Source organism: Poecile atricapillus, chromosome 13, assembly GCF_030490865.1.
Source record: "Poecile atricapillus isolate bPoeAtr1 chromosome 13, bPoeAtr1.hap1, whole genome shotgun sequence".
In the NCBI taxonomy this organism is placed as follows: domain Eukaryota; kingdom Metazoa; phylum Chordata; class Aves; order Passeriformes; family Paridae; genus Poecile; species Poecile atricapillus.
In genome coordinates this window covers 8,829,889-8,856,061 of record NC_081261.1, presented here as the reverse complement: position 1 = coordinate 8,856,061, position 26,173 = coordinate 8,829,889, and the positions used below count along the sequence as shown (strand labels likewise).

The 26,173-nt window shown below is 41.2% G+C and overlaps 1 protein-coding gene across 1 annotated transcript in view; it reads right to left on the bottom strand.

Annotated features, from left to right (window-relative positions):
- Nucleotides 1–583: 583 nt before the first annotated feature.
- Nucleotides 584–26,173, bottom strand: part of TRPC7 (transient receptor potential cation channel subfamily C member 7) — a 65,497-nt gene continuing 39,907 nt past the window's right edge. Inside the window, exons 4-12 of the mRNA XM_058848775.1 lie at nucleotides 23,304–23,520; nucleotides 18,435–18,668; nucleotides 16,376–16,640; nucleotides 10,001–10,196; nucleotides 6,810–7,031; nucleotides 4,466–4,546; nucleotides 2,752–2,805; nucleotides 1,441–1,516; nucleotides 584–726 (exon numbers count right to left, since the gene is read on the bottom strand). Of these exons, the coding sequence (XP_058704758.1) occupies nucleotides 584–726; nucleotides 1,441–1,516; nucleotides 2,752–2,805; nucleotides 4,466–4,546; nucleotides 6,810–7,031; nucleotides 10,001–10,196; nucleotides 16,376–16,640; nucleotides 18,435–18,668; nucleotides 23,304–23,520 (1,488 nt within the window). The remainder of the gene's footprint in view (nucleotides 727–1,440; nucleotides 1,517–2,751; nucleotides 2,806–4,465; nucleotides 4,547–6,809; nucleotides 7,032–10,000; nucleotides 10,197–16,375; nucleotides 16,641–18,434; nucleotides 18,669–23,303; nucleotides 23,521–26,173) is intronic.

Sequence of the window (26,173 nt, the reverse complement as noted above, 5' to 3'; positions counted from 1 at the left end):
TCTTGATTTCGTTTTTCCAGTGTTGTCAGTGTCTACTTGTTATTCACTGCCTTGGTCACTTCAACAGATGGTTTCTCATTAGTTTGTCATTAGCCACAGTGCTCATCAAAGTTATATTCAAGGTTGCCAATGTAAACATAAAAGGAAAGTACACACCCAAGAAAAGGAATTGTAAAAATTTTGCAGGTAATATGCTTGGCACATTTCTTCTTCAGACTTCACTCATTTGCGGTCAGTACAGACTGTTGGTGTTAATGAGCACAGTTACATTGTCTTCTCTGGAGTTAGATGAATGAAGATCTGGCTTTTTTTTTTGCCTTTAATTGGAGGTGCCTTCTCTATGGTACATATGTTTCTGATGTCAAGGGGCATAGATTTTTACAATTAAGTCACTTTTGCATCAGAAAAGATTTAACTGGTCACTCACCAAGTGCAGGAGAAATGCAAAGTGCTCCTACCAACAGTTGCTTGTCAGCAGAAGCTGAGTATGCAGTACCCATCTTTCACGTTTTTTGCCCTCCTAAGATGCTGGTTGAGAATGAACAATGTTTAGAAAAGAAGTTGTCTTTCTCTGTATTCATCATCAAATGTCCTTATTTAAGGTCTTCCCAAACTTGTCACTCAGCTGCTGTATTAGTTTTGCCAGCTCACCAGTAGCTTGGGACTTTTCCTCTAGGAGTTCATAGCGGAGACTGGAAATATCTTGTTTGATTTCTTTAAGTTCTCCTGAAAGAGGAAAATGTTCTTGTTAGCCATACTGAACCAAGTCACTCTGTTTCCAAGACCAAATAAAGCAATAATTTCAGTGTGTTTAGTGTGGATATGTGTGGAGCTGCATTTGATCTCCCTGGATAACACTCTTAATATCTGTAGTTATAAGGAATCACCTGTACTTCCAGTAGTGGTACCAACAGCAACAACAAACCTGTGTGGAGAGTTCATGCTTTCTCAAATTTGGTCTCTCTCCACAAATTGATCTCCACCTACACAGGGTATTTGCAAGAGGGTAGCATTTAAGAGGTGTTAGAGGTTCTTTTCTATCTGCACACAAATTCCACACACCACCACAGCAATATGAATCTGGATCCCATTCAAACCAGTGCCCTTGGGGCAGGCCTGGGCAATGCAGTCAGAAAATGCTTTACATAGACACCAAGGTGATGCTGGGTATTGGCAATACCCTGGTAGTTGTAAAGGAGGGAGAGTTAGAGCTACAGGGGAGAGCAGGGCTGTGAGATGTGTGTTCTGCTAAGGAAAAAAAAGGACCTGGCATTTCAAGGGCACGAGGGTGGTCCAGAGTCAGCACTGCTCACCTGAGCAGTGAGCACGAGCAAGCTCTGACTACAGAGGATCTTAACTAAGCTCAACCCTTGTACAGGCCAGATCAGCAGCAGTAACAGCACATGCTTATTAGTGGGTCAATTATAAAATTCCACTTGCCTTCATTGACCTCATCATTTTCCCGGTCAACCTGAGCCTTCAGCACATAGCGCTTAATCAGACGCTTCATTATCTTCTGAAAGGAGAACAGAAACACTCCTATAGTGGGAGACTGTCCACATTCCAGACTTATGAGAAATTCAAACATCTGGTTTCACTAGGGATAATTTATTACTATTATTATCATTATTACTATTATTATTATTTCCCATTTATTTTACATTTTATATTGTGAAGATTGTACTACAGTAGCTGATTGACAACCACTCCATCATGACCCCACATACGAAGCATTTTGGGATACTTTTGTGGGATGCATGTGAATGTAGAGCATGTCCCACAGACAGAAAGAAAACACAGATGATCCAATGGAAAGCTAAGGAAATAGGTTCCAGAGCCTTCTTTTAGCATGTTGGTGTCTAATAGTACTTTACAGGAAGAAATAAGTGGTTAATTAATGATGTTAGCAAACTCATTCACAGTGCAGCTGACCTGAGGTTCACCGAAAGACTGCTAACCTTGTCATTGGGTTTTTAAGAGAAAATAAATTTAGAGAAGGACAGAGAAAAGAGAGGCTGAATGAAGGTGGGGAACTTGGCTTAAGTGAGAAAAGTTTCTTACAGAAATGGTGGATTTTAAGAGACATTTATAGCAAAAAATATAGAGCCATGTAAACTTACAAAATGGAGATGATTGTTAGGTAGAGTGCATACGGAATTAGATGATGGTTATGGATATGAGCTTGCAATGTGCTATTGTTCCATTTATCTACAAGAAAAGTAACTTTGGCAGTTGTGGGCTGCACGCTGGGGTACAGCTGACAGCCACATCTTTACTGCAGAAAAGACACCCCAGTGGGGAAAAAATATAAAAACCTATAAAGGAAAAAAGAAATAAAAATATATAAACATAAAAAGAGCTGCTCTCTCAGAGATTTAGATCCATCCTCTGCAAACACAGGAGAGCTCAGTATCTTTGATTGACCAGATGTCCAGTAGTAAGGAAAAAGCCTTTGACAGCATGGACTCACTTCTTCACAGAGCAATCACATCTCTGCTTGGAACATCATTTAAAAATGCTACGTAGGGTGTGAAGGATTAAGGAAATAGTACACCTGCTCTTTTTTCTGAGTAGCCAAATAAGGATTATAGCAGTGCAAAAGGCTCGTGAAGACCAAAGAAGGATCCAGTCATTTGTATATGCCATGCAGCCATGGAATATGGGATGACTAAAACTGTCCTTGTATGTCAGAGGCATCTGGCTAAGCAGGTGAGTCACTAAGGCAACAGAGATGAGGCACAGTGCACGTACGGTGTGTTGGAGATGGCCAAGGTAGCAGAATCCAGAGGGAAGTAGGGCTGTCACCTGAGAAAACATAAATGAAGTAATGTTTGGGGAAAGTAGGGAAATCCTGGATCCAAAACTAAGTAATTTTTTTCAAGAGCAAAAGTCAGAAAAAATTTAGACTAAAACAATGACTCAGAACACAGGCTCTTATTACCTGGAAAAAAAATGATGTATCACCTCTCTTTATGCCAGTTCCCATATTCTCTTTGACAAAGGTATAGTTTTTCCTAGACTAGTTTATTCCCAGATCATGGCAGCTGTGTTGACTTGTTCCTCATGCTTTTAAAAATGTTTAAATTGTGTATATTTGTGTTATCCTTCTAGAGCACTGTCCATATGTAGTCTTAAGTACACAGACTGCACAGGCTGCAGACACATCACTTGATAAACACTGGAGAATGATAAATGCTGGAGAAAACAGTTCAGCAAGAAGGTTTTCAAAGGTTTTCCCAGTTGTAGAAGAAAAACTTGCCAGCCAGATTACCACACTGTTCCCTCTTCTTTATGTTTAGATAATCAAGACTATTATACTCTCCTTATACTATTTGGGCAATTTCTTCCTGCAGCAACCAAAATGTTCTAAGGTAGTTTGAAGAAAAACCTGGCATTTTTAAAACAAAATAACAGGTACTTATTTTTCTATTTATCTTTCACAGCTGCCTTTGGCTTTTTCAATATTGGAAATAAGGGTCTAATTTACCACAAACACTAGGTGGTCTCATTGAGAAATAATAGCTACAGGAAAAGATCCAGTCCAGCAGAGGCTGACACATCACCTGTGGGTTTGAACAATGGGAATGTGTCAGAAGAACTGAAATACGACTTTGAGCAGGACACAACCTCTCACCCTTTTCCTTTGATGGAATCAAGCCAATTAACTCCAGATATCAGAGTGAATGTATCCTATTTCTAGCTTAGATTTTTAGACACCCCTCCTATTGTTGCAGAAAAGTTGGAAAATATTTTAAAACCAATAGAAATTTCTTACTGGTCTGCTAAACAGTTTGGGAGCCCATTATGCTGGAAGCTGTACCAACACAAGACAAACCACTTCTAGAACTGCCACCACACATTTTAGCCAATTTAACTACTATTTTCCTCATCTGTCTTTAGTGTTTGTCCCTTCAGACACATCACTTGTCATCAGATTCTTTTTCACTTAATGTTAAAAAAGAAGGCAAAACTCCTGGGGGGCACAGTCTGTTTATTGCCTAGGACACGTTTGCACAAGAAATAACACATCTGCTGGCACAACACTCCTGCTGGACAGACACCTGTGGCTCCCTGTGCCACCTCTGCAGCCACAGGGGTTCTGAACCATAGCACATTGCAGGTTTAGCTCCGCAGGATGAGCCAGAGGAAGCACATGCAAATGGTAATGCAGCAGCTGGAGAGATGACTCTGAGCCCTGGGAAATGAAATGCTGTCAATACAAGATGGGAGGAGTAAGGTTGGCTGATGTATCGTGTATTAAGTTCAACACCCTCGAGTGGAATTAATTAGCATGACAAATGCTAACATGTGCATATTTCCAGGGGTGAGAGGCTGCCTTTGGCTCTGAAATACCCCAGCCCAGCCCCGTGCCAATGCCCAGCCTGGCACACCCCAGGGTGGCAGCCTCTGTGAGAAGGCAAACGTGACCCTTCTCCCCTGGCTCTTGCTTTCATGCTGTGATTACCTGGTATCTCGTGGGCTTGTTATAAGCGTTCTTCCCAGAAAAACTCTCTGTGTTTTGAATGCTAGAGTGAAAACGAACTTTCTGAAATTATAAAACATCATGATATGATTAAATCAATGATAGCTTCTCATACCCAGACAGCCCCAAACGAAGCTTTAGGAAAACATTACAAAATGATTTTATGTACGGTAAAAGCCAGAACATTCAGGCCAAAAAAAAATTTTTTTGGAAGACAGAAAAGAATATAAAAAACACACAAATTAATGAAAAAAATCTAGATTCTAAATTATCTGGGTGGAAATGGTATTCACACACAAGTTTTAGACAACAAGATGTTAAGAGGCACAAAATACTTTTATCGTAATGAGGCTGATGCTTATCAATTTAGAACACAACTTAAGAAAGATTACTTCTATTTGGAATGAACAAGACTGTGGTACAAAACCAAATTCCGAAACACAATCGATTTTCACTGGTTCTTTTAAAACAGCAGTGCTCTTTGCTACTTCTTTTGGCTCAAGAAAAATTTTTTTAAAAGAGACTATTTTGTTTTTATCAGAGGCATCACAGCTGTAGAAGCTTTCAAGGAAAGTTTTCTGGACACTACACACAATATTTGTTGGAGGTTTCTTTGACTGTAATCCACCTCTGAGGTTTTTGGTCCAAGACTAACAAAAAAAAATTTTAAAAAAATCACTTATTCAGAGGAATAAATATCATAGACTTGTGCACCTACACGGAATTCTATGTAGAGGGGAGGCCCTGGATAAGGGCTTTTCTTCCCCAGTTGAACCAGAGATCCCAATTATTTTTTTTCTTCCAAATCAGGATGTCTATAATGATTAGATTAAAAGTCTGAAGTAATAATGTAATTTTTTTAAAAAATTCTTTCTTACTTACAGGTGTGTCATGAGCTTACAGAGACTCTTGAAGATGATATGTGAACAAAATCAATAGGCAAGCGAGAAATGCCTGATACTCTTAACTGTTTATGCTAAAGCCATGGAAAATATGAATTTTGCATGAGTTCCATGAAAAATGGCAAGCCAGACATTTTCACTCATCTGGCTTGGCGAAGGAGAGGCTTAGAGAAAATTTTATTACTTTGTTTTAGGCTTTGAAGCAGAAATTAAACTTCAAACAAAGTCAGCTTAGTGCGGTCTGATTCAAATAACATTTAAAAAACATTTTTAAATCATTATTTGAGGTAGTTGAAGGAGAAACACTTCTTTCATTTTGAGATTCCACTGTTCTAGTGGTTCTTCCAGTAATCAATAGCAGCATTAAATGCGTTTGTAGACATGCTTGTCTATCTTGGCAATGCTCCCCATGTTGGTAGTTGAATTATTTGATAATACAGAGTAAACCCCATGGACAGATTTCTCTTTTCAGTTTAGCTGCTGGCAGAGACTGGGTGAGCACCAGACCTGAGCAGTTCTCTCAAACTCCTGGGAGGATGATCCATCCTCCTTGGAGGCCATGGGCTTTGCCTGGAGCTGGACAGCTCGGTTGTTTGCTCCTCCAAGAGATTCAGGCAGACCTTAAAGCAGCCTGCATGTCCCAAAGGCAAACTCTGCAACTTCCCTTCCCTTCTCCTCAGTCTGTCTTTCAAGGTGACAGCTGAGGGTGGCCTGCACACAGCAGAGTGTCCCCACTTCTCCCCTCCCAGGTCAGCATCACGCAGCTCTGCTGGGAGAGCCTGCAACAAGGGGCCAGAGCCAGACCAGCCGTGAGCCTGTTTGTGCCTCGGCTTCTGCCCCTCTCTTTGACCTTGCTCATTTGGCCTTGGAGGGCCTGCTTTTACAAAAGTTTAAAAAGTGCCTGCTTTTATAAAGATTGCCCTTTTCCTTGTGCCTGGTTCTGCTTGCAATGATGAGGCCTGTGAACAATGTGCAATGATGAGGCCTGTGAACAATGTGCAATGATGAGGAGTGTGAACAACGTGCAATGATGAAGCCTGTGAGCAATGTGCAATGATGAGGAGTGTGAACAACATGCAATGATGACTCTTGTGAACAACATGCAATGATGAGGCCTGTGAACAACATGCAGTGATGAGGCCCTGTGAACAACATGCAATGATGAGGAGTGTGAACAACATGCAATGATGAGGCCCTGTGAACAACATGCAATGATGAGGCCCTGTGAACAACATGCAATGATGAGGCCCTGTGAACAACATGCAATGATGAGGCCCTGTGAACAACATGCAATGATGAGGCCTGTGAGCAGCTGTGCTGTCCCTGAGGTCCCCGTGTGCCATGCAACCCCCCCCCAGAAGCTCCCTGGCATGAATCCTTTCCATGAAGAGGCTGAACAGTGGAGATAAAACATAAAAACATACCCGTTTTTTGGAATTCAGCATCCCCATCTCAAGGTCATTTTCACAGTTTTTGGCCTTAGATTTGCAGAGTTTTATGAGGCACATTTTTATTCTCAGTATGAGATAATAAAATGATTTAGGGCTTGGCACTAGATTAAAAGGAGCAGGTAAAGTCCTTCCTTCATCAAAGTAGGATAGCCAGAGCTTGGCACGTGCAAACTTCCACTCCACATCTGCATCCTCCTTGGGAAGGGAAGAAGGGAAAAAAAAATCAACATCCAAATTAGGAAATAGAAAGGAATTTAGCTATGACCAGGACAAACATACAGGTAGGAGTTAACTACAACCAGATTCTGCCTGCCAGAACAAGGCCCCTGCACAACATGTGTATTTGTAGGCTTCTCTGTGATAATTTCAAAAGAAGGAAAATTTAAACTGTGATGCTGAAACAGAGCATATGTGCCTTCCAAATATTAGACTATTTCCTTGTATATCAAAGGGGTTGTCTCAGTAACAATCTGGGGGTTTTTTTGCTATGCTGATAATTGAATGTGTCAGAACATAGAGACATGGAAAGCAGAAGAAACTTTCATGAGCACAACAACAGCAAAGACTGAGATGAACTGCAAGGCTCTGTGTCATCTGTTAGAAGATTGTTACCATCATTGGCCAGGAATCCCCTTAGGGAGGCTCAGACACTGCTTTTTCTATCATCAGCTGATTTCCTCTTGGATCCTGTCTGCATTCACCATCGTGTATCCCTACACACCTTAATTCTCCTACTATTCACCTCCTGCCACTGATGAAGGTGGAGAAAAGCTCCATCATTCAGTGTCTGTGAATCTCCTTCATGAATGTCAAAGTGGGCCAGGATCACTTCCAAGTAACAAGGGCAAGGCTAGGAAATATTTTATGGAGGAAATCATTCACTTGGCACTTATACAGCAGGATGATCAGGGCCATGTATCAGGAGCATTTATCAGGCAGACAAAAGAATGAGATACAGCTGCTGTACTGTGTTCACTGGTTTACATGGAGGGCAGGAGCAGCAACAGAGGTGTGGATTTGCCAGCTCCCTGTACTCGTGTACATCTGTGTTCTGCTGGAATTCATAACCTCTGATCACCCTGTACCTCTAGAACCTGGTCAGAAACTGGCATGACACCATGGAGATGATTTCTGCCATAGTTACAGCAATGTGTCTTCACCAGAGCAGCAGCATTCACTTCTGCCATCTGCTGTTCTCACGGTTTGGGGTTGCACCTCACAGAATCCTTCAGGTGAATTACAGAATAAACCACTAGTGAACAGTTCTAATGCCTCTCTGTTAAGCAGTTAAAAGTACTACTGATGGGAGCAGTTCTGTTTCATGGCTAGCAAAAGGACTTTTTTCCATAAATCCAAATTTGTCAGGAAGAACCAATACCTGACAGTATTTTGATAAACAAAAGAAAACTAGAAGCACCTGAAGAGAGATGTTAAATGGAAGGCAGGAAAATACGGTCTTGTCACTCCAACTGATAATCAACCATCTGCCCACTGACCATAAAGGAATCTAATTCCTAAGTAATGTCCATCCTAGGACCTTATTGACATTGCTCTGGTCAGATAAACACTTTGGCAATAGGGACTTTCTCTGCAATCATCACAATCCCTGGGGATATTGAAAGATGTGTGGATGTGGCACTTGGGGACACGGTTTGGTGGTGGCTTTGGCAGTACTGGATGAATGGTTGGAGTCGATGATCTTACAGGTTTTTTCCAAGCTACATGATTCTGATTCTATGACTCTCTTTAATCTCACTTCTAGTGAGTACTGAACTGAATCGATATGAGAAGAACTAGTTTTTCCTCTATTAGGAGGATCCGGGCCAAAGAGCTCACACTTGTTTCTCTTGCTGATACTTACAAGTAATCTTTAATAAAATTTTGAAAATTTCCATGCAATGAAGAAGGATGATAAAGCAATTTGCCAAGAAAATGGCCATCACAACGTTTAAACTGGAAAGTTAATATAGGACATCTATTCAGATATTTTCAGATATCTTTTTTTCTTCAAGAGCATATCTGTCTACTACAATAAACAAGAAAATGCAGTAAGAGCTGAGACCCCTTCTGAAGTAAAGCTTGTTTCAGTTGAATAGGATTCAGGGAATTGCTTGATCCTAAGTGATTAGAAACCTTTGGAGAAATGACTTTGCTTTCTGCAATCCTGAAAGATTCTGGGACAGAGAGCATATGTAAGGTCTCTCTGACATTTAGACTGAGTTACAGCATGCACAGGATAGAGTTATATTTGTACTACAGTTCATGGATGAATCAGACATTACAGTGAGAAAATATTTTCAGCCCTGGCCTTTTTCAATGTCAGGTTCTGAGGGGAGATTAGGACAAGTAATTAATACAAACCCAACTGCAGAAGTTTGACATTTAACAAATTAGAAGTAAAAGGTGACTCAACATTAACATTATCCAAATAATGTATTTTTTTCTGCCTTTATTTAGATTAGCAGGGAATTGTTTATGTCCAAAGCATTTAGCAAATCCACTCTGCTAATAGCCACACTACTGAGCAGGGCTGGGTAAACCCTGCAAATGCCTTTCTGCATAAATCTATTGATATTCCTTGAGGGCTCTGTTTATATGCTTTAAAAGATGTTTTTTGTAAATGTCCACAAAGTCATGTTTTGCAGACCCCAGAGACTCCTCAAAAAAATTGTATCAAATTTTATTCCTGGTAATTGGAAAATATGGAATTTCTAATGTTTTTATGAATGCATATGAGCATCAGATCTACGTGGGCTGGAGTGTTTAAGCAGTAGAGAGCAGGGTAAAAAATCAGAAGAAATATTACTCTGTCATAAGTAAGCAATGCAGCCAAGGCAACACACATGGATAAATTATCCTAACTAACAAAGGGATTGAAAAATATCACAAACCACTTTCATTAAATATACATAGAGGAAATTCGATTTACCCACAGAGGGTCCTTAGAAAACAAGGAAGCTGAAATAGGTATTGAAATTATTAATTTTTGATTATTAAGTCAATCATAATTTGGGGACAGACTCAGCCTTAACTCTTATACCATGTAAAATGTTTCCAGGATTCTAACCTTGGATGTCAAGTAAGCTACGGCCTCCTTGGGTTTTTAGCATTTTCATTATCAGTAACAATTAAGCACATTGAGTTTGTAATCTGATTTATCTTACCTCAATTTCCTGATAGGAGTTGTTGATCATGGCTATTAGCATATTAAGCAGCACAACCACCATAGTCACGTTATATACTCCATAGAGTACATATCCAATATTCTCAATGAATTTATGGTCATACTTCAGCACCACAGATATCACTTCAGATAAGCCAAATATTGACCAGAATAAGGTTTTAAAACTTTCTTCTACCCTAGAAATAAAACAAACAACCACTTTATAGAGTTGACATTGGGTTAGCCAGGCCAGATGCTAATAATAAAAGCAGCAATTCACAAATATAAATATGTCTTGGCATAGTTATTGCAACCCATTATCCATCACCCAGGGATGTGCCAAATCATATTTCCTGATTTGATAAAGAAATATGATTTCTGATTAATACTACAAAGTTACAGTGTGCCTTGATTTGCTCCATCTATTCTTATCAGGTGCATTACACTTGGATTTTGTGTCCCTAATAGGGATAACAAATCCATGGGCAACTTGCAGTTTGAAACTTTTTATGTAGAGCTTTTGCTTCTACACACTCACTCTTTTTTCATCCTGAGAAGATAGAACCAAGTCTGACCTCCTTCTATGCAGTTTCCAGGGCAGAAGAGAAGCATGTCTTTTACCCAGGAGAAGAGATTGAAAAGTTCTGCTTTGTGGCATTAATATAAAGAACACAGAGTGCAAATATAGTCAGACCATAGTCTGATTTTCTTCCCATCCTGCTTTGGGACTGCAAACATAACAGATCCCCAAGCATTTGTAGGAAAAAAATGGATTTAAGGAGTGGTAGAAGATGTTGCAGAGAGGCATTTTGATTTGATTATTATCCTTGCTTGAAAGTAGAAGAGAAAAAGAGGAAAATTAAAAGGTTGAAAGATAGGGAAAAGGGGAATAAGCCAATGACAAAGAAGAATGTGGCCAGAATAACAGGTGAAAAGGAGAGTCACATCCAAGGAGTTGGGGCTGTAAAAGGGGAGGGGAGCAGCCACAGCTGAAAATGACAGAAGGAGGAGGAGGAAGAGGAGGGATGCTGGCACATTTTAAAAGCATTTTGCCTAATATTTAACTTGGAAGGCATTTTGCCTTTGCCGAGCAATCCTTAGCCCATTAAGAGTTAATTGCCTCCTTTATCCTCCTGTGTGCTAGGAGGTAACACCTTCAAATGAAACAATGCCATGTAAGATTATTTTGATGAAATGTTTTTTGCTAGGTTGGCAGACTAATCCTGCTAAATCTGTTTACAAAAACATCTTATAGACACAAACCATGGCATATTCAACAAGAAAAATAAACTTCACATGAATTCAAGCATCAATTACACCATTCATTAAAGCAAGGGAAATTAATTTCAACACTTGGAAAAGCTGGTGCAGATTCCTGGGCAGTTCCTTTCTCCTGAAACAAACGGGTTTTTAATTCCCTTCATAATTTGTGGTACTCCATTTCATTTACAATTAGCAGTAAAACTACAGTAAGGAGTACAATACTTAGGCTATATATTGTCTTTTGGGGAGTAACCTTGAGTCATGTTTCAAATAACTGTTGTACAGCTTTACTGATCCCCAGAGCTGCTGATCCACACTCCCTGACCCCTGTTGCTCTGTGTGGCTGCAGAGATACCTTTGGGGGATGATCTCTACCCGTGCTGTACTCAGGTGCCATCACTGCTCCACCTGCTGTGCATTTCCTCTCCTATTTTCTGCTGCCCTCCTCTGCAGCCGAGCTGACCTGGCATTAATGTGTCAGACCCCCTGCACTCTACCGAGGCAATCTTCTTCGAGAGATGTACTTTCCAGTTAAGGAACACATATCACACCAGTGATCTCTGGCATTGAAACCCACACTAATAAAAACTATAACCCCCAGCCTTGAGCCCAGCTGCCCCCTGCTATTAACTTTCCTTTTTAATTTAGAAGGTCCGCTCAATTTTCCACCCTGCCGGCAGATTTTAATACAATGTGTCAGCTCTGGTCCTTTTCTGCAGCTTAAACATAAACCTCTTTTCTGGAGCAGTGCCAGATTCTCCTGGAAAAGTTAATGAGCAGTGAGAGCTGCAAGCAGCCTTGACCATGCAGAGGCAAGGGCGGGGGTGCCCGGTTCCTCTGGAGCGTCCATAAAGCTCATTTCCAGGGTCACACAAGGGACCGGTGGCCGTGGTGGTGGGACTGGGAGGCTGCTGGAGAGGTTGGCCTAACCTGTAGCACCAGAACGATGTCTGGCAGTGTCCTCAGGCAGATGCAGGTCTCCCTCTGCCAGAGGAAATGATTTAAGGAGAACTTGTTCTGGTCCATCGTTACCCTTCAAAAAGGCTGGAGGACTCTTTCCTTCTCTCATTTAGATTGCTGCCAGATTGCACGAGATCTGGCACAGGTTGCAGGGAACATCAGTTGGGCTTTCTGTTTTTTTTCAAGAGCTTCTCACTAAAACATGAGCGGGGCGTTGGGAGCCAAGTTCTCAAAGATTCCAAGAGGCCAGTGTGTCCCCTTGTTGCCAGCTAAGCAATTTACCCCCTTCCTGCAAGGTCAGCAGGTGTTTTATCCTTCTCAAAGGCAAACAAATGAAGGATTTAGGAAGTCAGGAATCCTGCCCAGACTGACAGCTCCTGGCAGCAGGGGGGCCTGGCAGTGACAGATTGGCTGATGTTCCTTGTGGAGGTGGGTATGCAGCAGTCGCCCTCTTGGCTGTGGTAGAACTGACTGCTGCACTGGGGAGACCACAGAGATTTTGTTCTGTTTTGTTTCATGACACTTATTTCAGTAAAATTTAAAGATTTTGTATCGAGGAAGGTGATGCTTCCTAACAAACCATGGCCATTTATCTCTTTGCAGATTTTCCTCTCTTTTGTAAACATCAGTGTGTTCATCAAAAAGGATCATGGCAAGGCTCTCATTTCATATCAGTCTTGTGCCCTCTTATTTAAGAAAGCTTAAGGCATCCTTTCAGATTTATCTCCTTAAATGAATTTGAGAACTAACTCTGCCAAAAAAAGCAATGCAGTCAATGTAATCTACAAAACTATCATATCTTGACAAAACAAAACAAGTAGGAAAAAACCCTCAAGCCTCAAAGTAGCTTTGGCACTGAACAGTGAGTCACATTCCCCTGTGGGGAGACAGACAGAAAACCTTGCCTTGTAGCCTTCAGCCTGATTTCTGATGCAGAAAGCAAGATGAACACAATCAGCCTTGCCTCCATTTCGATTTTGTTTGCATAGCATGTTCTTAATTACAGGCTGTTTCAAGAGCTGTGTGCTGTACACAGCCTCTGATAAACAGATAAACATAGCTGGCATGGTGGCAACTGCTGTGGAAATTATCTGCTCTTCAGCACTGAAGAACTTCCAAAAAATTTTGAAAGTATGGTTAGTTAAATAATCTCTATGTTTAACTGTGTGGAGTAAAGACAACTGCATTATTTCCTTTGCTTCAAGAACATCAAAATGAAAGAAATGACAGAAACTTTGTATAATAACTCAAATCAGAGGCCGCTGGGGTGCTATGTGCTTGCTCTGTAGATGACAACAGAGGAGAAATTGAGTACACAATTTCAAAGTACAGTAGCAAGGGAGGGTGAAAGTTAAACCAAACATTCACTATTATCATTAGAACTAAGCAAGCAATTCCCCCAGCATATACTCTTTATTTCTGCTTACATACTGCCCCGGGAAGGTGTGTTTTTCTTAAATGTGTAATTTGGAGTTATTTTAGTGTGCAGCTCTTTGTCTAAGGTTTCCCACTGAGGCAATCCAGGGAGCTGTCAATGGTCTTTGGAACTGGCCACAGTCAATTACCTGCATAAATCCAATGGGTCTTTTTCTGTCACAACTGTCCAAGTGACCTCTGAGAATCAGGTCCCACAGTTAAATAGTCACATTTCTGACTACAAAACTCGCTGCAAAATTTCACCCATCCTCATTAGAATTCACAAACGTGCCCCCAGGAAATGCCTGCTGTGAGTTGCTGAAGGCACAGAAGCGTTATGAGGACACCAAGGTAAGCATTACCCCTTTTTGCCCCAGTGATTTTTCAGCAAATGAACAGCTGAGCTCTGTATCCAGCTCTAATACTAAAATCTTCCTCCTTTCCATGACTAAGTTAATGGCAACCAGAGACCACCACCTTCAGCAAGGCGAACAAGCAGCCACAAAAAAAAGAGTAGGAAGCATTGCTACCACTGTTTCCTGCCCATCTGCCAAAATAACCTTGTAATTAGCTTATTAAAATTGTTTGAGACTGTCTACCTCAGGGCTTCTAGTTTGTTGTATGGAATGTCTAAGAAGGATTTTCAGGATGAACGTAAATCTATTCTCTTTGTTTCACATGATGAAAGGGCTCATTTTCAGTGATCATCATTTGTCACTCCTGTGTGTTTAAATAATCAGAAGAAAGTAAGTATTTTTAAAGTCTCTTCCAAATTCTTGAAAGGGAAATTTATGCTCATGGAAAATTTGCTTTGTAACAACATGAAGTCCCTCCAGGATAAGTAGTCAGCAGGCTGAAGTTAAGGAGGATCTCTCCCTAGTCCAAATATCCCTTGGGCATTTAAAGCAATCTTTACTCCAGTGAGGAGTCATCACTTTAGTGAATGTTTGATCATTATTTCAGTCAGAAGACAGTAGCTACTGGAAGATGCACTTAGATAATGAGTGCTAATAAGAGAGCTACTGTGCTGAATTGCACCAGTGACTGGAATTTGTCAGTGCTGTTCTCCAGGGATGTGCCTGGGGGATGCCATAAGCGAGGGCTGCTGTGCCACCAGGCAGTCAGGGATGGTACTGACTTGACTCTCATTAAGTCTTGTGCTTCAAGGGCATCTTCTTCTTTTCAAATCTGAAGCAAGTCACATCCCACACACTCAGTTCTCTTCTCCCAAATGACTGAGCACAGATAGATGTAAATGCATCTGGTCTCACAAATCCTTCCACTAAAATGCACCCTGAGACTCTAGGAGAGGTCTAGAAGGCAAATTTGGCTCAACAAGGGAAAATAAACATTATGCTACAGGTTACATGTTGCTCAAGAGGGTGGTGTGTAAAACTGGAAGACAACAGCCACTTGCAGGACAGAAAGGATGCTGGAAAGGTCATTACTCCAAGAGGAGTGATGAGCTTAGCCCCAGGCTCACTGTGTAACACGTTCCAGAATTGACACATTAAATGCAGCATCAAATGTCTGCTGTGCACACAGTAACCCCTGTGGGCTCAGGCACTGTGTCTTTGGAGTGGTTTCCTGCCAGTCAGCTCACAGCAAGGGGGAAACATGACAAGCTTCCTGCAGACAGGTGTGTGGGAAGGAAAGCCCCACCCTGTGTCCCTAAGGCAAGGCAAGGTGGATTTGTGAGACACAAAACTGACAGTCCCAGAGCTGTGCTGGTGCCACATTGCAGTGCAAGGGAGGAGGCTTTCCCCTGGCTGCATGGGACACATCCCTCTTACTCAGCAGGACTGCCCCCTGCTCTGAAAACTCCTTCAGGACCTCAACTCTCCCCCACAGGACTGGGACTTGGCTTCCTGGGGTCCTGGAGAATCGAGACTGCATTTTGTCCTGCTACCAAAGGGCTGTAAGTCCAAAAGCAGCCTCACTCTCAACCTCATTCCACTGGCATTTGCCAAGCTCTTTCTCTTCCCAAGATCCCTGACAAGGTGAAGGAGGGTCACCCAGCACAGACAGCTCTGCAGGGCTGTGGGTGCTGGCAGGTGAACATGGCCCAGGCAGACCCACTGTGGAGAGGAGCCTGCTGTGATGCTCTGTGCAGCTTTTGCATGGGAAAAGTTCCTGGCCAGGACTTAAACCTCACATCCCAAGAACCGTGGGTGGTTTGTTGTTTTCAGCACCATGACCAGCAGGTGGCTCTGAAGAAGGGCACCCAATAACCACTGCTGCACTCAGTTAATGTCCTATAACACTTCACACAAACACAGAATATTCTGAGTTGGAAGGGACCACAAGCACCAAGTCCAACTCATCGAGTCCAAATCTTAAATCAATGGCTCCGATGGGAATTGAACCCACAACATTGGCTCTCGAAGAAGCAAAAGCCTTCCTTGTTTTACATACATTTCATCTTACAGGTTCAAGAACAGTAATCTTAATTTTAACTTCTCCACTGTTTCTCTTGACACATTGAACTGAACATCTCACAAAACATTTCCCTGATCTGCTGTTTTGATTTCCAGAAATAGCCAGTCCTGAACTGCTCCTGTCCCTACACTCAGGCCTAGAGCCCCTGCCAGGGCTGCAGGCTGTGGTACAAGTTTCCCTGTCAAAACCTGGGTGTGATTTCCCCCCACAGCTGCAGCAGAAGCTACCTGAGCAGACCTTGCATCAGCAGCAGGCCAGAAGGGGCTGAGAGAACGGGCTCCTTCCCATGGCTACTCACGTTGTAAACGCAGGGTTGTACTTTGCACCAAGGTAGTAAGAGTAAAGGTTGAACATCCCAATCATGAAGGCTAAGAACACCATGATGAAGATGACCATGAACTTGAAGATATCCTTCACAGTCCTCCCCAGAGAGATCTGCAGGGGGCCGAAGCTTTCGTTGGCTGGAAGAATGTAAGCAATGCGGGAGAAGCTGAGTACCACAGCTATGGCATACAGGCCTTCTGAAATGATCTGAGGATCCGAGGGGAGCCACTTGTTCCTGGCTAAAACAATACATGTACACTAGGTGTTAGTAACAAAAAGGGTTAGATGGAAGCTACTATGATACATGACCCTTTTCCAGACTCAATCTTGCATTTGGGTGGGAGTTAAAGAGAAAAAAACAACTTTGGATCAACTGTTCACTGGACCACAACATGCTGTACAAAGTGAATTAGTTGCATTTTTCATATGATGAAGGTGGGAAATCACCAAGTCACAGGGATTTACTGAAGCCATGCAGTGAAAAAAACAGCATGGTTTTAAACAAAACTGATATTTTCTGTTTCCTAATTGAATTTCAACTCTGCTGTGCCTTCTCCATTTGATGCTCTTGAGATGGAGAACCAAAACCACAACACAGTGGAGTGTAGCTGTAGATTTGGATACAGGGCACTGTGTCAGTATTTGGAAAGGAAGCGTTAGGGAGACCAAGATCTCTAGATAAGAAAGTTAGGATTTGTTCAGATAAAGCAGGTATAAACATTGTGTACCATTTTCATGTTACCTCTAAATTAAAACCAGTTTCTGAACTGGTTAACTCTAGTTACTCTAATATTTTTACTTTAGAAAGCCCCAGATATGCATAATTTACCTAATCTGCTGAAATGTAAATATTTATATTAATATGGCTTGTAAGTGTCCTTGCATCAACTGAGGTACTCGATGGAAAGACTGTGACTCACAGTTAGAACATGTGACATCTTCAGGGCCACAGCAGTACACTTAGGCATTATTTGCAGTAATTTGAGCCAAAGGAAAAGCAGCAGATGGAGGAATTCACAGGATCTCACTGGGATATTCTGTTCTGGACCCCTTGCACCTTTGTATCATGAACTGACTTTAAATGGGTGAGCAGAAAGCCAGAGAGGGAAAAGCCACAACACCATCTCTGTGGCCTCTTGCTTGCAAGGGCAGAGAGGGATGCAAGAGGCTGAGCTGGTGGGGCCACCCAGACCCCATGGCTCTGGAGCTGCTGTGGGTCAGGCACGTGGCTCTGGGGCTGTGTGGGACGTGTCTGCAGTGGAGGAAATGCTGCCTCAGCTCTCTTCTCTAGCCCAAGCACAGCACTAGAACAACCACCACACAACCCTAGGGAGCAGGTGGAGTTCCTTGGTGCCCAGTCTGGAGCTCCTGCAGCCCCCCTGTGAGCAAAAATCCCCATGGATTCTGCCCAGGGTACCATCTAGAGCTTGCAGAGCTCTGCAATGTCTCCTCACACACGTGTGAAGCTCTATTCATTTTTGTACAGCAAAGGAAAACCATTTCAGCCATCCAAAATAACATTTTCAAGGCACTGCTGTGGCTTGCATTTCCCAATGTCAGCACTTATAGGTGATACAGGCTCCACAAAAATGTAGGTTTTGAAGAGCAGCAGCTATTTTTATTGCTATTTTTATTCATTTTTATAGAGGTGTTGGATGTAACAGAAATGCAGAGTTACTGCAGCCTCAGATTCCGTGTTTGTTCACACATCTCCTGCCTCTCTCATTTGGAAAAACCAAACAGATTTATTAATCTGTAATTCTGCTCACTCTGAGGTGATGATTATCTGTTGCTCAAGCTACATTTTCAGGATGTGATTGACCTGAAAGTAGCTGTAGCACAAGAGCAGAGGCTGAATGAGGTTCAGATCCTTTCTGACTGCTTAGGAAGATGGCTGGAATGGGCAGATCTAGGGAACATAATTCAGTTTGTTTAGGAAAAAACTATATAAATAGCAGAAATAAATAGCTTTCAGTAGTGCCACACATTAACCTAACAGAACAGGAAGTATTAGATAGCAAAAAGTATCTTACCATAGGTAAAGTAAGCAACTTCAGGGGGAAGGGTGACATTATTGAGGTCATCATCTTGAACGTACTGATCTACGTACTGTTGTGCCTCGGATGCTTTAAGAAAAGCCATGAACCTGGCAGTGAATGATGCTACGAAGATGGACAGCATCCCAAAGTCCAGCAGATTCCAGAGATGCACCACGTATTCACGTGGACCCTCTTCCCAGATCTCCTTGCACTCTGACCATATCATACCTGTGGAGGGATCAGAGCATCTGTAACTAGCAAACACAGAAGGTGTTTTTGTATTCACACAGATCTGTTTCCTGTTTGCAGTGGCTTCTAAGACCGAAGCAAGACTCTTTAATTAAACAAATTTATTGAGAATGTCACCTTTTCTTAAAAATATCAACCTTTTAGTTAGTGTGTCCTTCCATGCTTATGAAGCAGAAATCTCAAAATGTCACTATATAAGTCAATGGGAAAGCTGATTTCTGATGATGACAGGAAAAGCACCGTTCAGAAATTCTGATGACACTAGAAAATTCTACTGCTGATACAGTCAGAAAAAATGCAGATTTCCTCTCTTGTCCCCAAAATGACCTTCCTACACCATTGCACTGAAGATGGCTCTGCTTGCTCTGCTGCTCTTTTCCTCCTTCCCTAAAATTGTGGGTGTGTCCATTTTAAGAATGTAAACAGAACAGTGCAAGATTAAGTTTAGTATGATTGAAAAAGGGTAAGACAGAAGTTCTACCCATCCAATTTCATAAGGCTTTCTGTATTAAATAATAAATTTCCATATATTAAAGTCTGATCTACCACTTTGAAAACACTGAATTTAGCCCAAATTTATGATTTCTGACAACAGACTTACAAATGCCAACTTACTAAATGCTAAACCCAGTGAATTCAAGGATTTGACATCCATGTCCTGCTGGGAAGATCTGGGGTGGACAAGTGAATTCAGTCAAAGAGCTCAGGTCAGATTCACCAATTTTCCCAAATTTCAGCAGCAGCAGGACTCCAGGGCTGAAGTCTTACTCCTGAATAGCTAAAGTGTTGGAATATTTAACCCACTGATAAATATTTCCTGCGCTCTATCCAGTCCTGTTTCCATAGCAGCAGCAAAATTCACTTTTAATCAAGAAGGAGCAGCGCCTGCCAATTTCCATGTGACCTCCTGCAATCTTCTCCTTTCTGTGAACTCCTTTCATCCTCTCTGCTGGAAGCTCTGGTGGTGTGGCATGTAAATGCATTTGCTTGGCTACTTCTGAACCTGCTGGAAGCACAGGGTGTCCCCAGAGGTGCTCCGGGAAGCCGGGTTACAGGGAGGGAAACAGGTCAGTGGGAATTTAGCCGGAGGGTGGAGGAGTGGAGAACTGCTGCTGTCACTCCTTGTGCATGGGGAAGGATTTAAAGAGAAAAAGGAAAGCTGAGTTATCCATAGCACCATCAGCCAAGGTCACAGAGAGCCCACCACCTCCACAGCCCTGGAATCTCCCTGAAGATCTGCCCTGATATAGGTTATGCCCAGTATTGGTCTGTCTGGGAGAGAGCCTGAGATCTGCAGAATGCTGAGCAGAGGCGAGTGAGACTTAATAAAATAGCCTAAGGGAGAAGGTGGGAAAATTGGTTTCTCAGGAATTTTCCTGGAGCAAGGATGAAATATTAAAGAAACATTTCTACTTTGAATAAAAACCATTCCAGAAATGATGGATAGGAGCCATTATCCCTGTGCATTACACATGTGTGCTTTATGAAGGTACTAAAGCACTTAAGGAAATAACACATGCGTGGTAGCATTGCCCAGCAAAGCACTTGCTCACCAATGACCAGAAATTACTCCCATCCAAATTTATTTCTAATTTTGCTCACCTAATATACCTAAATCACAGATTAATGAAGTAAGAAGTGTTTAAAACTGAGAAGTCTGACTAAAATTAGAATCCCTCTGTAAAAGTAAGATGCTTTTGGCCTATAATTTCCACTGTTCTTTTCCCCAACTTTGTGGCAATCATTTTTAAAAAATGTCTATTCAGGCCAAGTAGAAAAGTTATAGTAATTACTTGGTCAGTACTGCTGGGTAATTGAATATACCTTGTGAGAGAGTAATTCAAAGCTTCTCCTTAATAAAAGTATTGAGAAGAGAAAAATCAGGTAAAATGGAGGGGATGGGACATAAGATGAGGTGTAAGAAATAAGGAGAAGCAGTTAGACAAAGCAGCTCTGCCAGGTTGTGATTATATTCCAGTGTGGTTTCTGAGGCCCCCAGTGGCTCTGGCAGGGGTCATTTCCCTGAGTTTGATGCTCAGAGATGTGGGATATGAGCAGCTCCTGGATCCAGCTTCTGCATGTCTCTTGTTCCCACAGCAGGGATAATCAGAAATGTCACCTTGATGGGCAATTCTGGTTTCAGAAGGGGAAGGAGAGTCAGGATACAGGCACAGCCCATCTGGAAGAAAAACAGGAGTGTGCAAGTGCTGCTCACCACCTGTGCACAAAAAGGAACAGTTTGACAGATTTTTATATCCTCTGGCCTGGTACATAAATCAGGAGCAGCTGATGTTGCAGAGTTGCCTTTGAGCCTTCCTGGGCCCACCAAAGGCTGTTGGATTAAGAGATTAAGAGTGTTCAGATTGCATCTACCCAGACTTTAACTGCTGCTTTTGCAGTGGGGATTTAGAAATAAACCCCCTTGCTTTCAGTGCAATTTGTGCCCCCACTGCCCACGAGGACAATTGCAGCCTTCCTCATTTGAAGGCAAGAGATGGGAAGACCTGGCCACAGGGAAGAGGCAGCCAAGGCATGTAATGAGCCCTGGATGCATGAACCAAAGCTGCTGTGCACCATGTACAAAGAGATGTTGGTCTTGTTTAACCTCATGAGATCCCCACGGTTCCTTAAACTTGTCTGGATGATGCATCCCATCCTTCAGGGGTGTCAGCCCCAGCATTTACCGTCTGCCATCTCACTAAGGGTGCACTTGAGCCCCCTGCCTGTGTCATTAAGGCTGTATTAAATAACACTGCTCCCAGTACAGAGCCCTGAGGGACACCACTGGGCACTGACATCCATCAGTGGAGAGTGGCTCCACAACACAAAGTGCTTCTTATCCGTCTATCACCCATCAAATCCATCTCTGGTTTAGAGAGAAGGATGTTGTGGGGATCCATGTCAAAGGCTTTACAGAAATCCAGTTAAATGACATCTGCAGCCTGCCCTTGTGCACTTACACAGTCACTACATCAGAAAAGGCCACTAAGTAGGACTATGTTGGCCACTTTAATTATATTTCTACTTGCATATAGGTATTTATAGTGCCTATAAGATTTTAGCACCAGAAGTTGCTACCCTTAGTGCTTTTACAGGTCCAGGGTCACACAGAGGGCCCAACAAGTGCAGGTGTCTGCAGGCCATGTGCACCAAACTTTCACCTCACTATTGCTGAAACATTACTTGAAGCTTTAAGGAGACAAGCAGGTAAAATGGCCAGAGAAGACTGTCAGTGCAGATGTAGGCAGTCATTAGAAAATCTCATTATATCCAGGAGTCTGTACAATGAATCACCTTTCTTCTCCCAGAAAAGTGAAAACCTTCACTTTAAATTAAATGGTTTTTTCTTCATCTCTCAGGAACTCAACAAGCAGACAGATACCTACTGCCCATAAGAAAAAAAATACCTAGTTTAAAATCTAATCATCTTGTCCAACTGCTTTATTATAATTTTAAAAATATATCTTACAGTCTTACTCTATCCAGTCTGGCATCTATTCAGTATTTTCTAGCCTAATATCCTGTATAGGATTCTGATTATTGAGGGGACAGGGGACAAAGAAACATTGGCCAGGAAGTCATCAGATAGAGCAGCCATATCCTATTTTTCAGAGGAATTTAATGCCATCAGTACTTATGGAACAGTGGAATTACTTGCTGCAAGAAAAGAATGAAAATCATGGTGGTGAGCAAAAATAGCTATAGAGGAGGTAGAAAAAGATTCAACAGAGTTGATAAGCTCAATTTCCTGATAAATTCTCCCAAACTTGTTTAGATTAGTGGTTCAAACTAAGTGACCTGCCATGACTAAATGATGCCTGAAGGAAAAGTGAGACATCTGAATTTATCTGAAACTCCTTAGAAATCTAACCTGTGCATGTGGCGCACTTTTGCACTCAAAGGGTTCACCCACATGAATCCTTACTTTGTAATTGTTGAATAACTTAATTTTTTTATAAGATTTGAGCACTGCACTGTCCATTCTCACCAACAAAAATTTCATACTAGGAATTTCATAAAATCCAGCTCTTATTTGCCTAGCAGGTTTCATCACCAGATCTGGGAGTGCATTACAAAAAAAGCAAATGACATTATACTCATTTTACAGACAAAGACAGTGAGGTTCAGTGAATTACAGTAGGATCCCATGGCAGGTTAATTAATCAGACTCACCACACTTTTCTGCTCACTGTCCCAGAGTGAAGCCACAAGTTTCTATTATAATATTACCTTCTTAAAATGTAATGATTAAACCATCAGAGCTCAATAGGCAACATCTATAACATTTACTGTGGAAAGTGGAAAATTCAGGTAAATGAGAATTTGCTAAGCATCATGCAATGATTTCAAAAGTGGTGACCAAGATCAAAGTCTTCTTTGCTCCTCTTTTAATCAAAACTCTTGACATCAACCTCTAGACTCATAGTGGGATGTTTCAGTTTTGGGAAGTTTTCTTGGTTTGGGTTTTTTGTTTGTTTAGCTTGGGGGTTTTTTTGTTTGTTTGGTTGGTTGGTTTTTTAGTTTTTTTTTCTTTGTCTTGTCACTATGTATCATGTTATTCCTAATGAGGTTGAATTTCCACAGAGGACTTGTAGACATTTTGGTTTTACTTACCCAATACCCACTTCATGATCAGCAATTCTGTCCATGAGAACTGGGTTGTTTTGACCCTGAATATTTGTTTTGGATGATCTGTGATGGTCTCGTTGGGGAGATTTTTGACTCCTTCAAACCGATCTGAAGCGTTCACTACTAACAGTCCAAGGAAGATTGTGAAAGAAACTGCATGAGCCACAAACTTCATGAAAGGACTCCGAAGGGTACGTCCCAGCTGCAATGGAACATACACAGTCATAAGGTTTTCATTTACCCACCTCCTAGAAGTTTTTTCACTATAAAAATCTGAAACCTCTTGCCCATGGTGAAAAGGATTCAGTAATTGATTCTGGAACATTAGCTAAATAGGGTTTAGATTTGTTCAAGTTGTTTTTTGCTATTACTAGACATTATGCATTGGGTAATTTTCTATGCATGGCAATGTGTTACAATGCCCCTTTAAACCCACATGCAGTATCTCACTGTCCTGGCCATATGGCGAGTGGAAAATAAAGAGACAGGGCATTTATAAGAGAGAGATGTTTGTTTGTGTCTGTGTTATATGAATGCACTAGTGTGTCAATATAAATTCTAATGATGGACACAATTGTCATCCTTAAATCATTGTTATATGTTAGGATCTTTTATTAATGATGAATTCTTCATTCATTATCAATGTGCAAGAAATAGCCTTCTGTTTAAATATTCTTTAGTAATGCTTTTCATATGCTTTGCTATGATAGTCTCCTCTCATAATTAGTACAAAAGCTGGAGAATTACTCCCAGAACACAAGGATTTATTTCAAGACACTAAGCCAAGAACAAGAGCAGCAGGTCTCTTCACTACAGATAATTGTTCTGTTCTTCTTGAAAAGCTTCCTTCATTAATGAATTTAAATATCACTCTTTTAATTTTACATTTTCTGTGAACCAAGAAAACATTACTCCAGAAAGACAGAAAGAGTAGAAGCATTTTCAGGAGCACTAGGGCTGAAGCCTGTAGTGCTGGACACAACAGAAGCAATGGAAAAGCTGGCCTGGATGGGGCCTTTCCAAACTCCCCTCAAAGCCAATTGGATTTTTTTTTTCAGTATATTACTCATTGATTCATTCCCCTTGATGCCAAGGTATCATCCATTTTTTATTAATATCCACTGATTTGATAATAAAACTTCATAGGAAAAAGGACGTAAAAAGGAAATTACTTGTTTTCGTATTTATCTCCAATAGCAGATTAATTCCAAGGAGCCCTGGTCTCTGCTTATGGCAGAACAGGAAATATTTCAAAAGAAGAAGTCTCTAGGTCTAGCAGAAATTCAAAAGAAGTCCTAGGATTCAGGGGTTTATTTCTTTTTCTGATTAGAGTTTTTAAAATGTCAATAAAATATGTTATAAAATTGACAGAATGGGAAATCCTGTTGGAAGATGTGCATGTTTCTAAATACTGGAGAGGCTTTTCATTAAAGAAAATTAAAATATCTGCTCTTTCCCAAGGTTCTTATTGATATTCTCTGAGGCCAATAAGGATATGTTTAATTTGGTAGATACTGCACTGATTTGAAATCCAGGTTTATTTAATCTTGTCTAGGCAGACATAGAAGTGAATGAAGAGTGTTAAAACCAGTCTCAATGGTCACCTCCAGTGAGGTGTAGTTACCACCTCACCATTAGTGTAGTTCTCAGCAGTTTTTTATGGTTGATGTTGTGTAGATTTATGCTTTGTAGTAGAATTTATAATTCCAGTACTGAGCCGATGGGGTGATGGTACAGGTCTGAAAAATGTCCCACACAGTAATAATCTCAGATGTTTTCCTCCTGTGACCTGAGAGAGTTCAGATTTCAAGAGTAAAGTGGAACAACAGCCATGGATCCTTAGCATGAAGTTTTTAAGAAACTGCATTTGCAATCTCTATGAGACTCGTTTCTATCCTGAATTCACCGAAAGAGAAAAAGCACTACCTATTGCATCATGAATCCTCTCCACATAATTAGACTTTTTCTGCTGTCTATAGAAGTGTAAAAAAGAAAGACCTTAGATTAAAGTAGCATAGTCTCAGTTATCAGAGAAATAATCCCATGTATTACAGAACCAAATGAATTCCATGGGTAATTTCCTTTACTGCTCTCATGTTTTAACAGAAATCTGCATTTAGTTAGCGTTACGTCAGCCATTTGTCCCATTTATTACTGCAGAAAGCTTACCATTATTTTCTTTAGCTGATGCTTTTTATATCTTCTCAGAAATCTGATTTTTAGCTAAGAGCTACAGAAGGTGTTGACTAAAATATTCCATAAAAAATTAATGAAGTGTCAATTCCTCCAGCCAGTCTAATGCTTTACGACAATAAGATTTTTCAAACAACATGATACAGCTAAACTCAAGGTGCGTAACTGCAGGAGTGTATCACTTTCTTGATTTTTTAGAAAATCAAAATACTACCTTTCATCAAACCAGGATTTCAGGGTAGTGTCCGGCTGTTACTACTAAGATAGAAACACTGACAGTGTGTGAATACAAAGGTTCACTCTTAAGAGAGTAGATTATTTCATGACTTAGTATTGTATCTCTATGATAGGAAAATAATGAAACATACATTCATGTCAAAACCAAAATATATTGTGTGATATAATTTCAAAATTTTCCAAATGCTCATAGAGATGGGAACAAGAAAAGGATAGAAACCTTATAAAGAAAAAATCCATTACTATGCTCAGTACTATGGCCAGAGCAGAAGCATGAAGGATGCTACTGTAGTGATCTCATGTGTATTAGGGGTAAAAAAGTACAGATATGGCTTAGGCAGAGGCAACTATTAAAGTTCCAGTTCTTAAACAGTTCAGAGCCTGCTGCAGTGAGAGCTGCAGCCCGCAGATCTGCAGCATGGCTT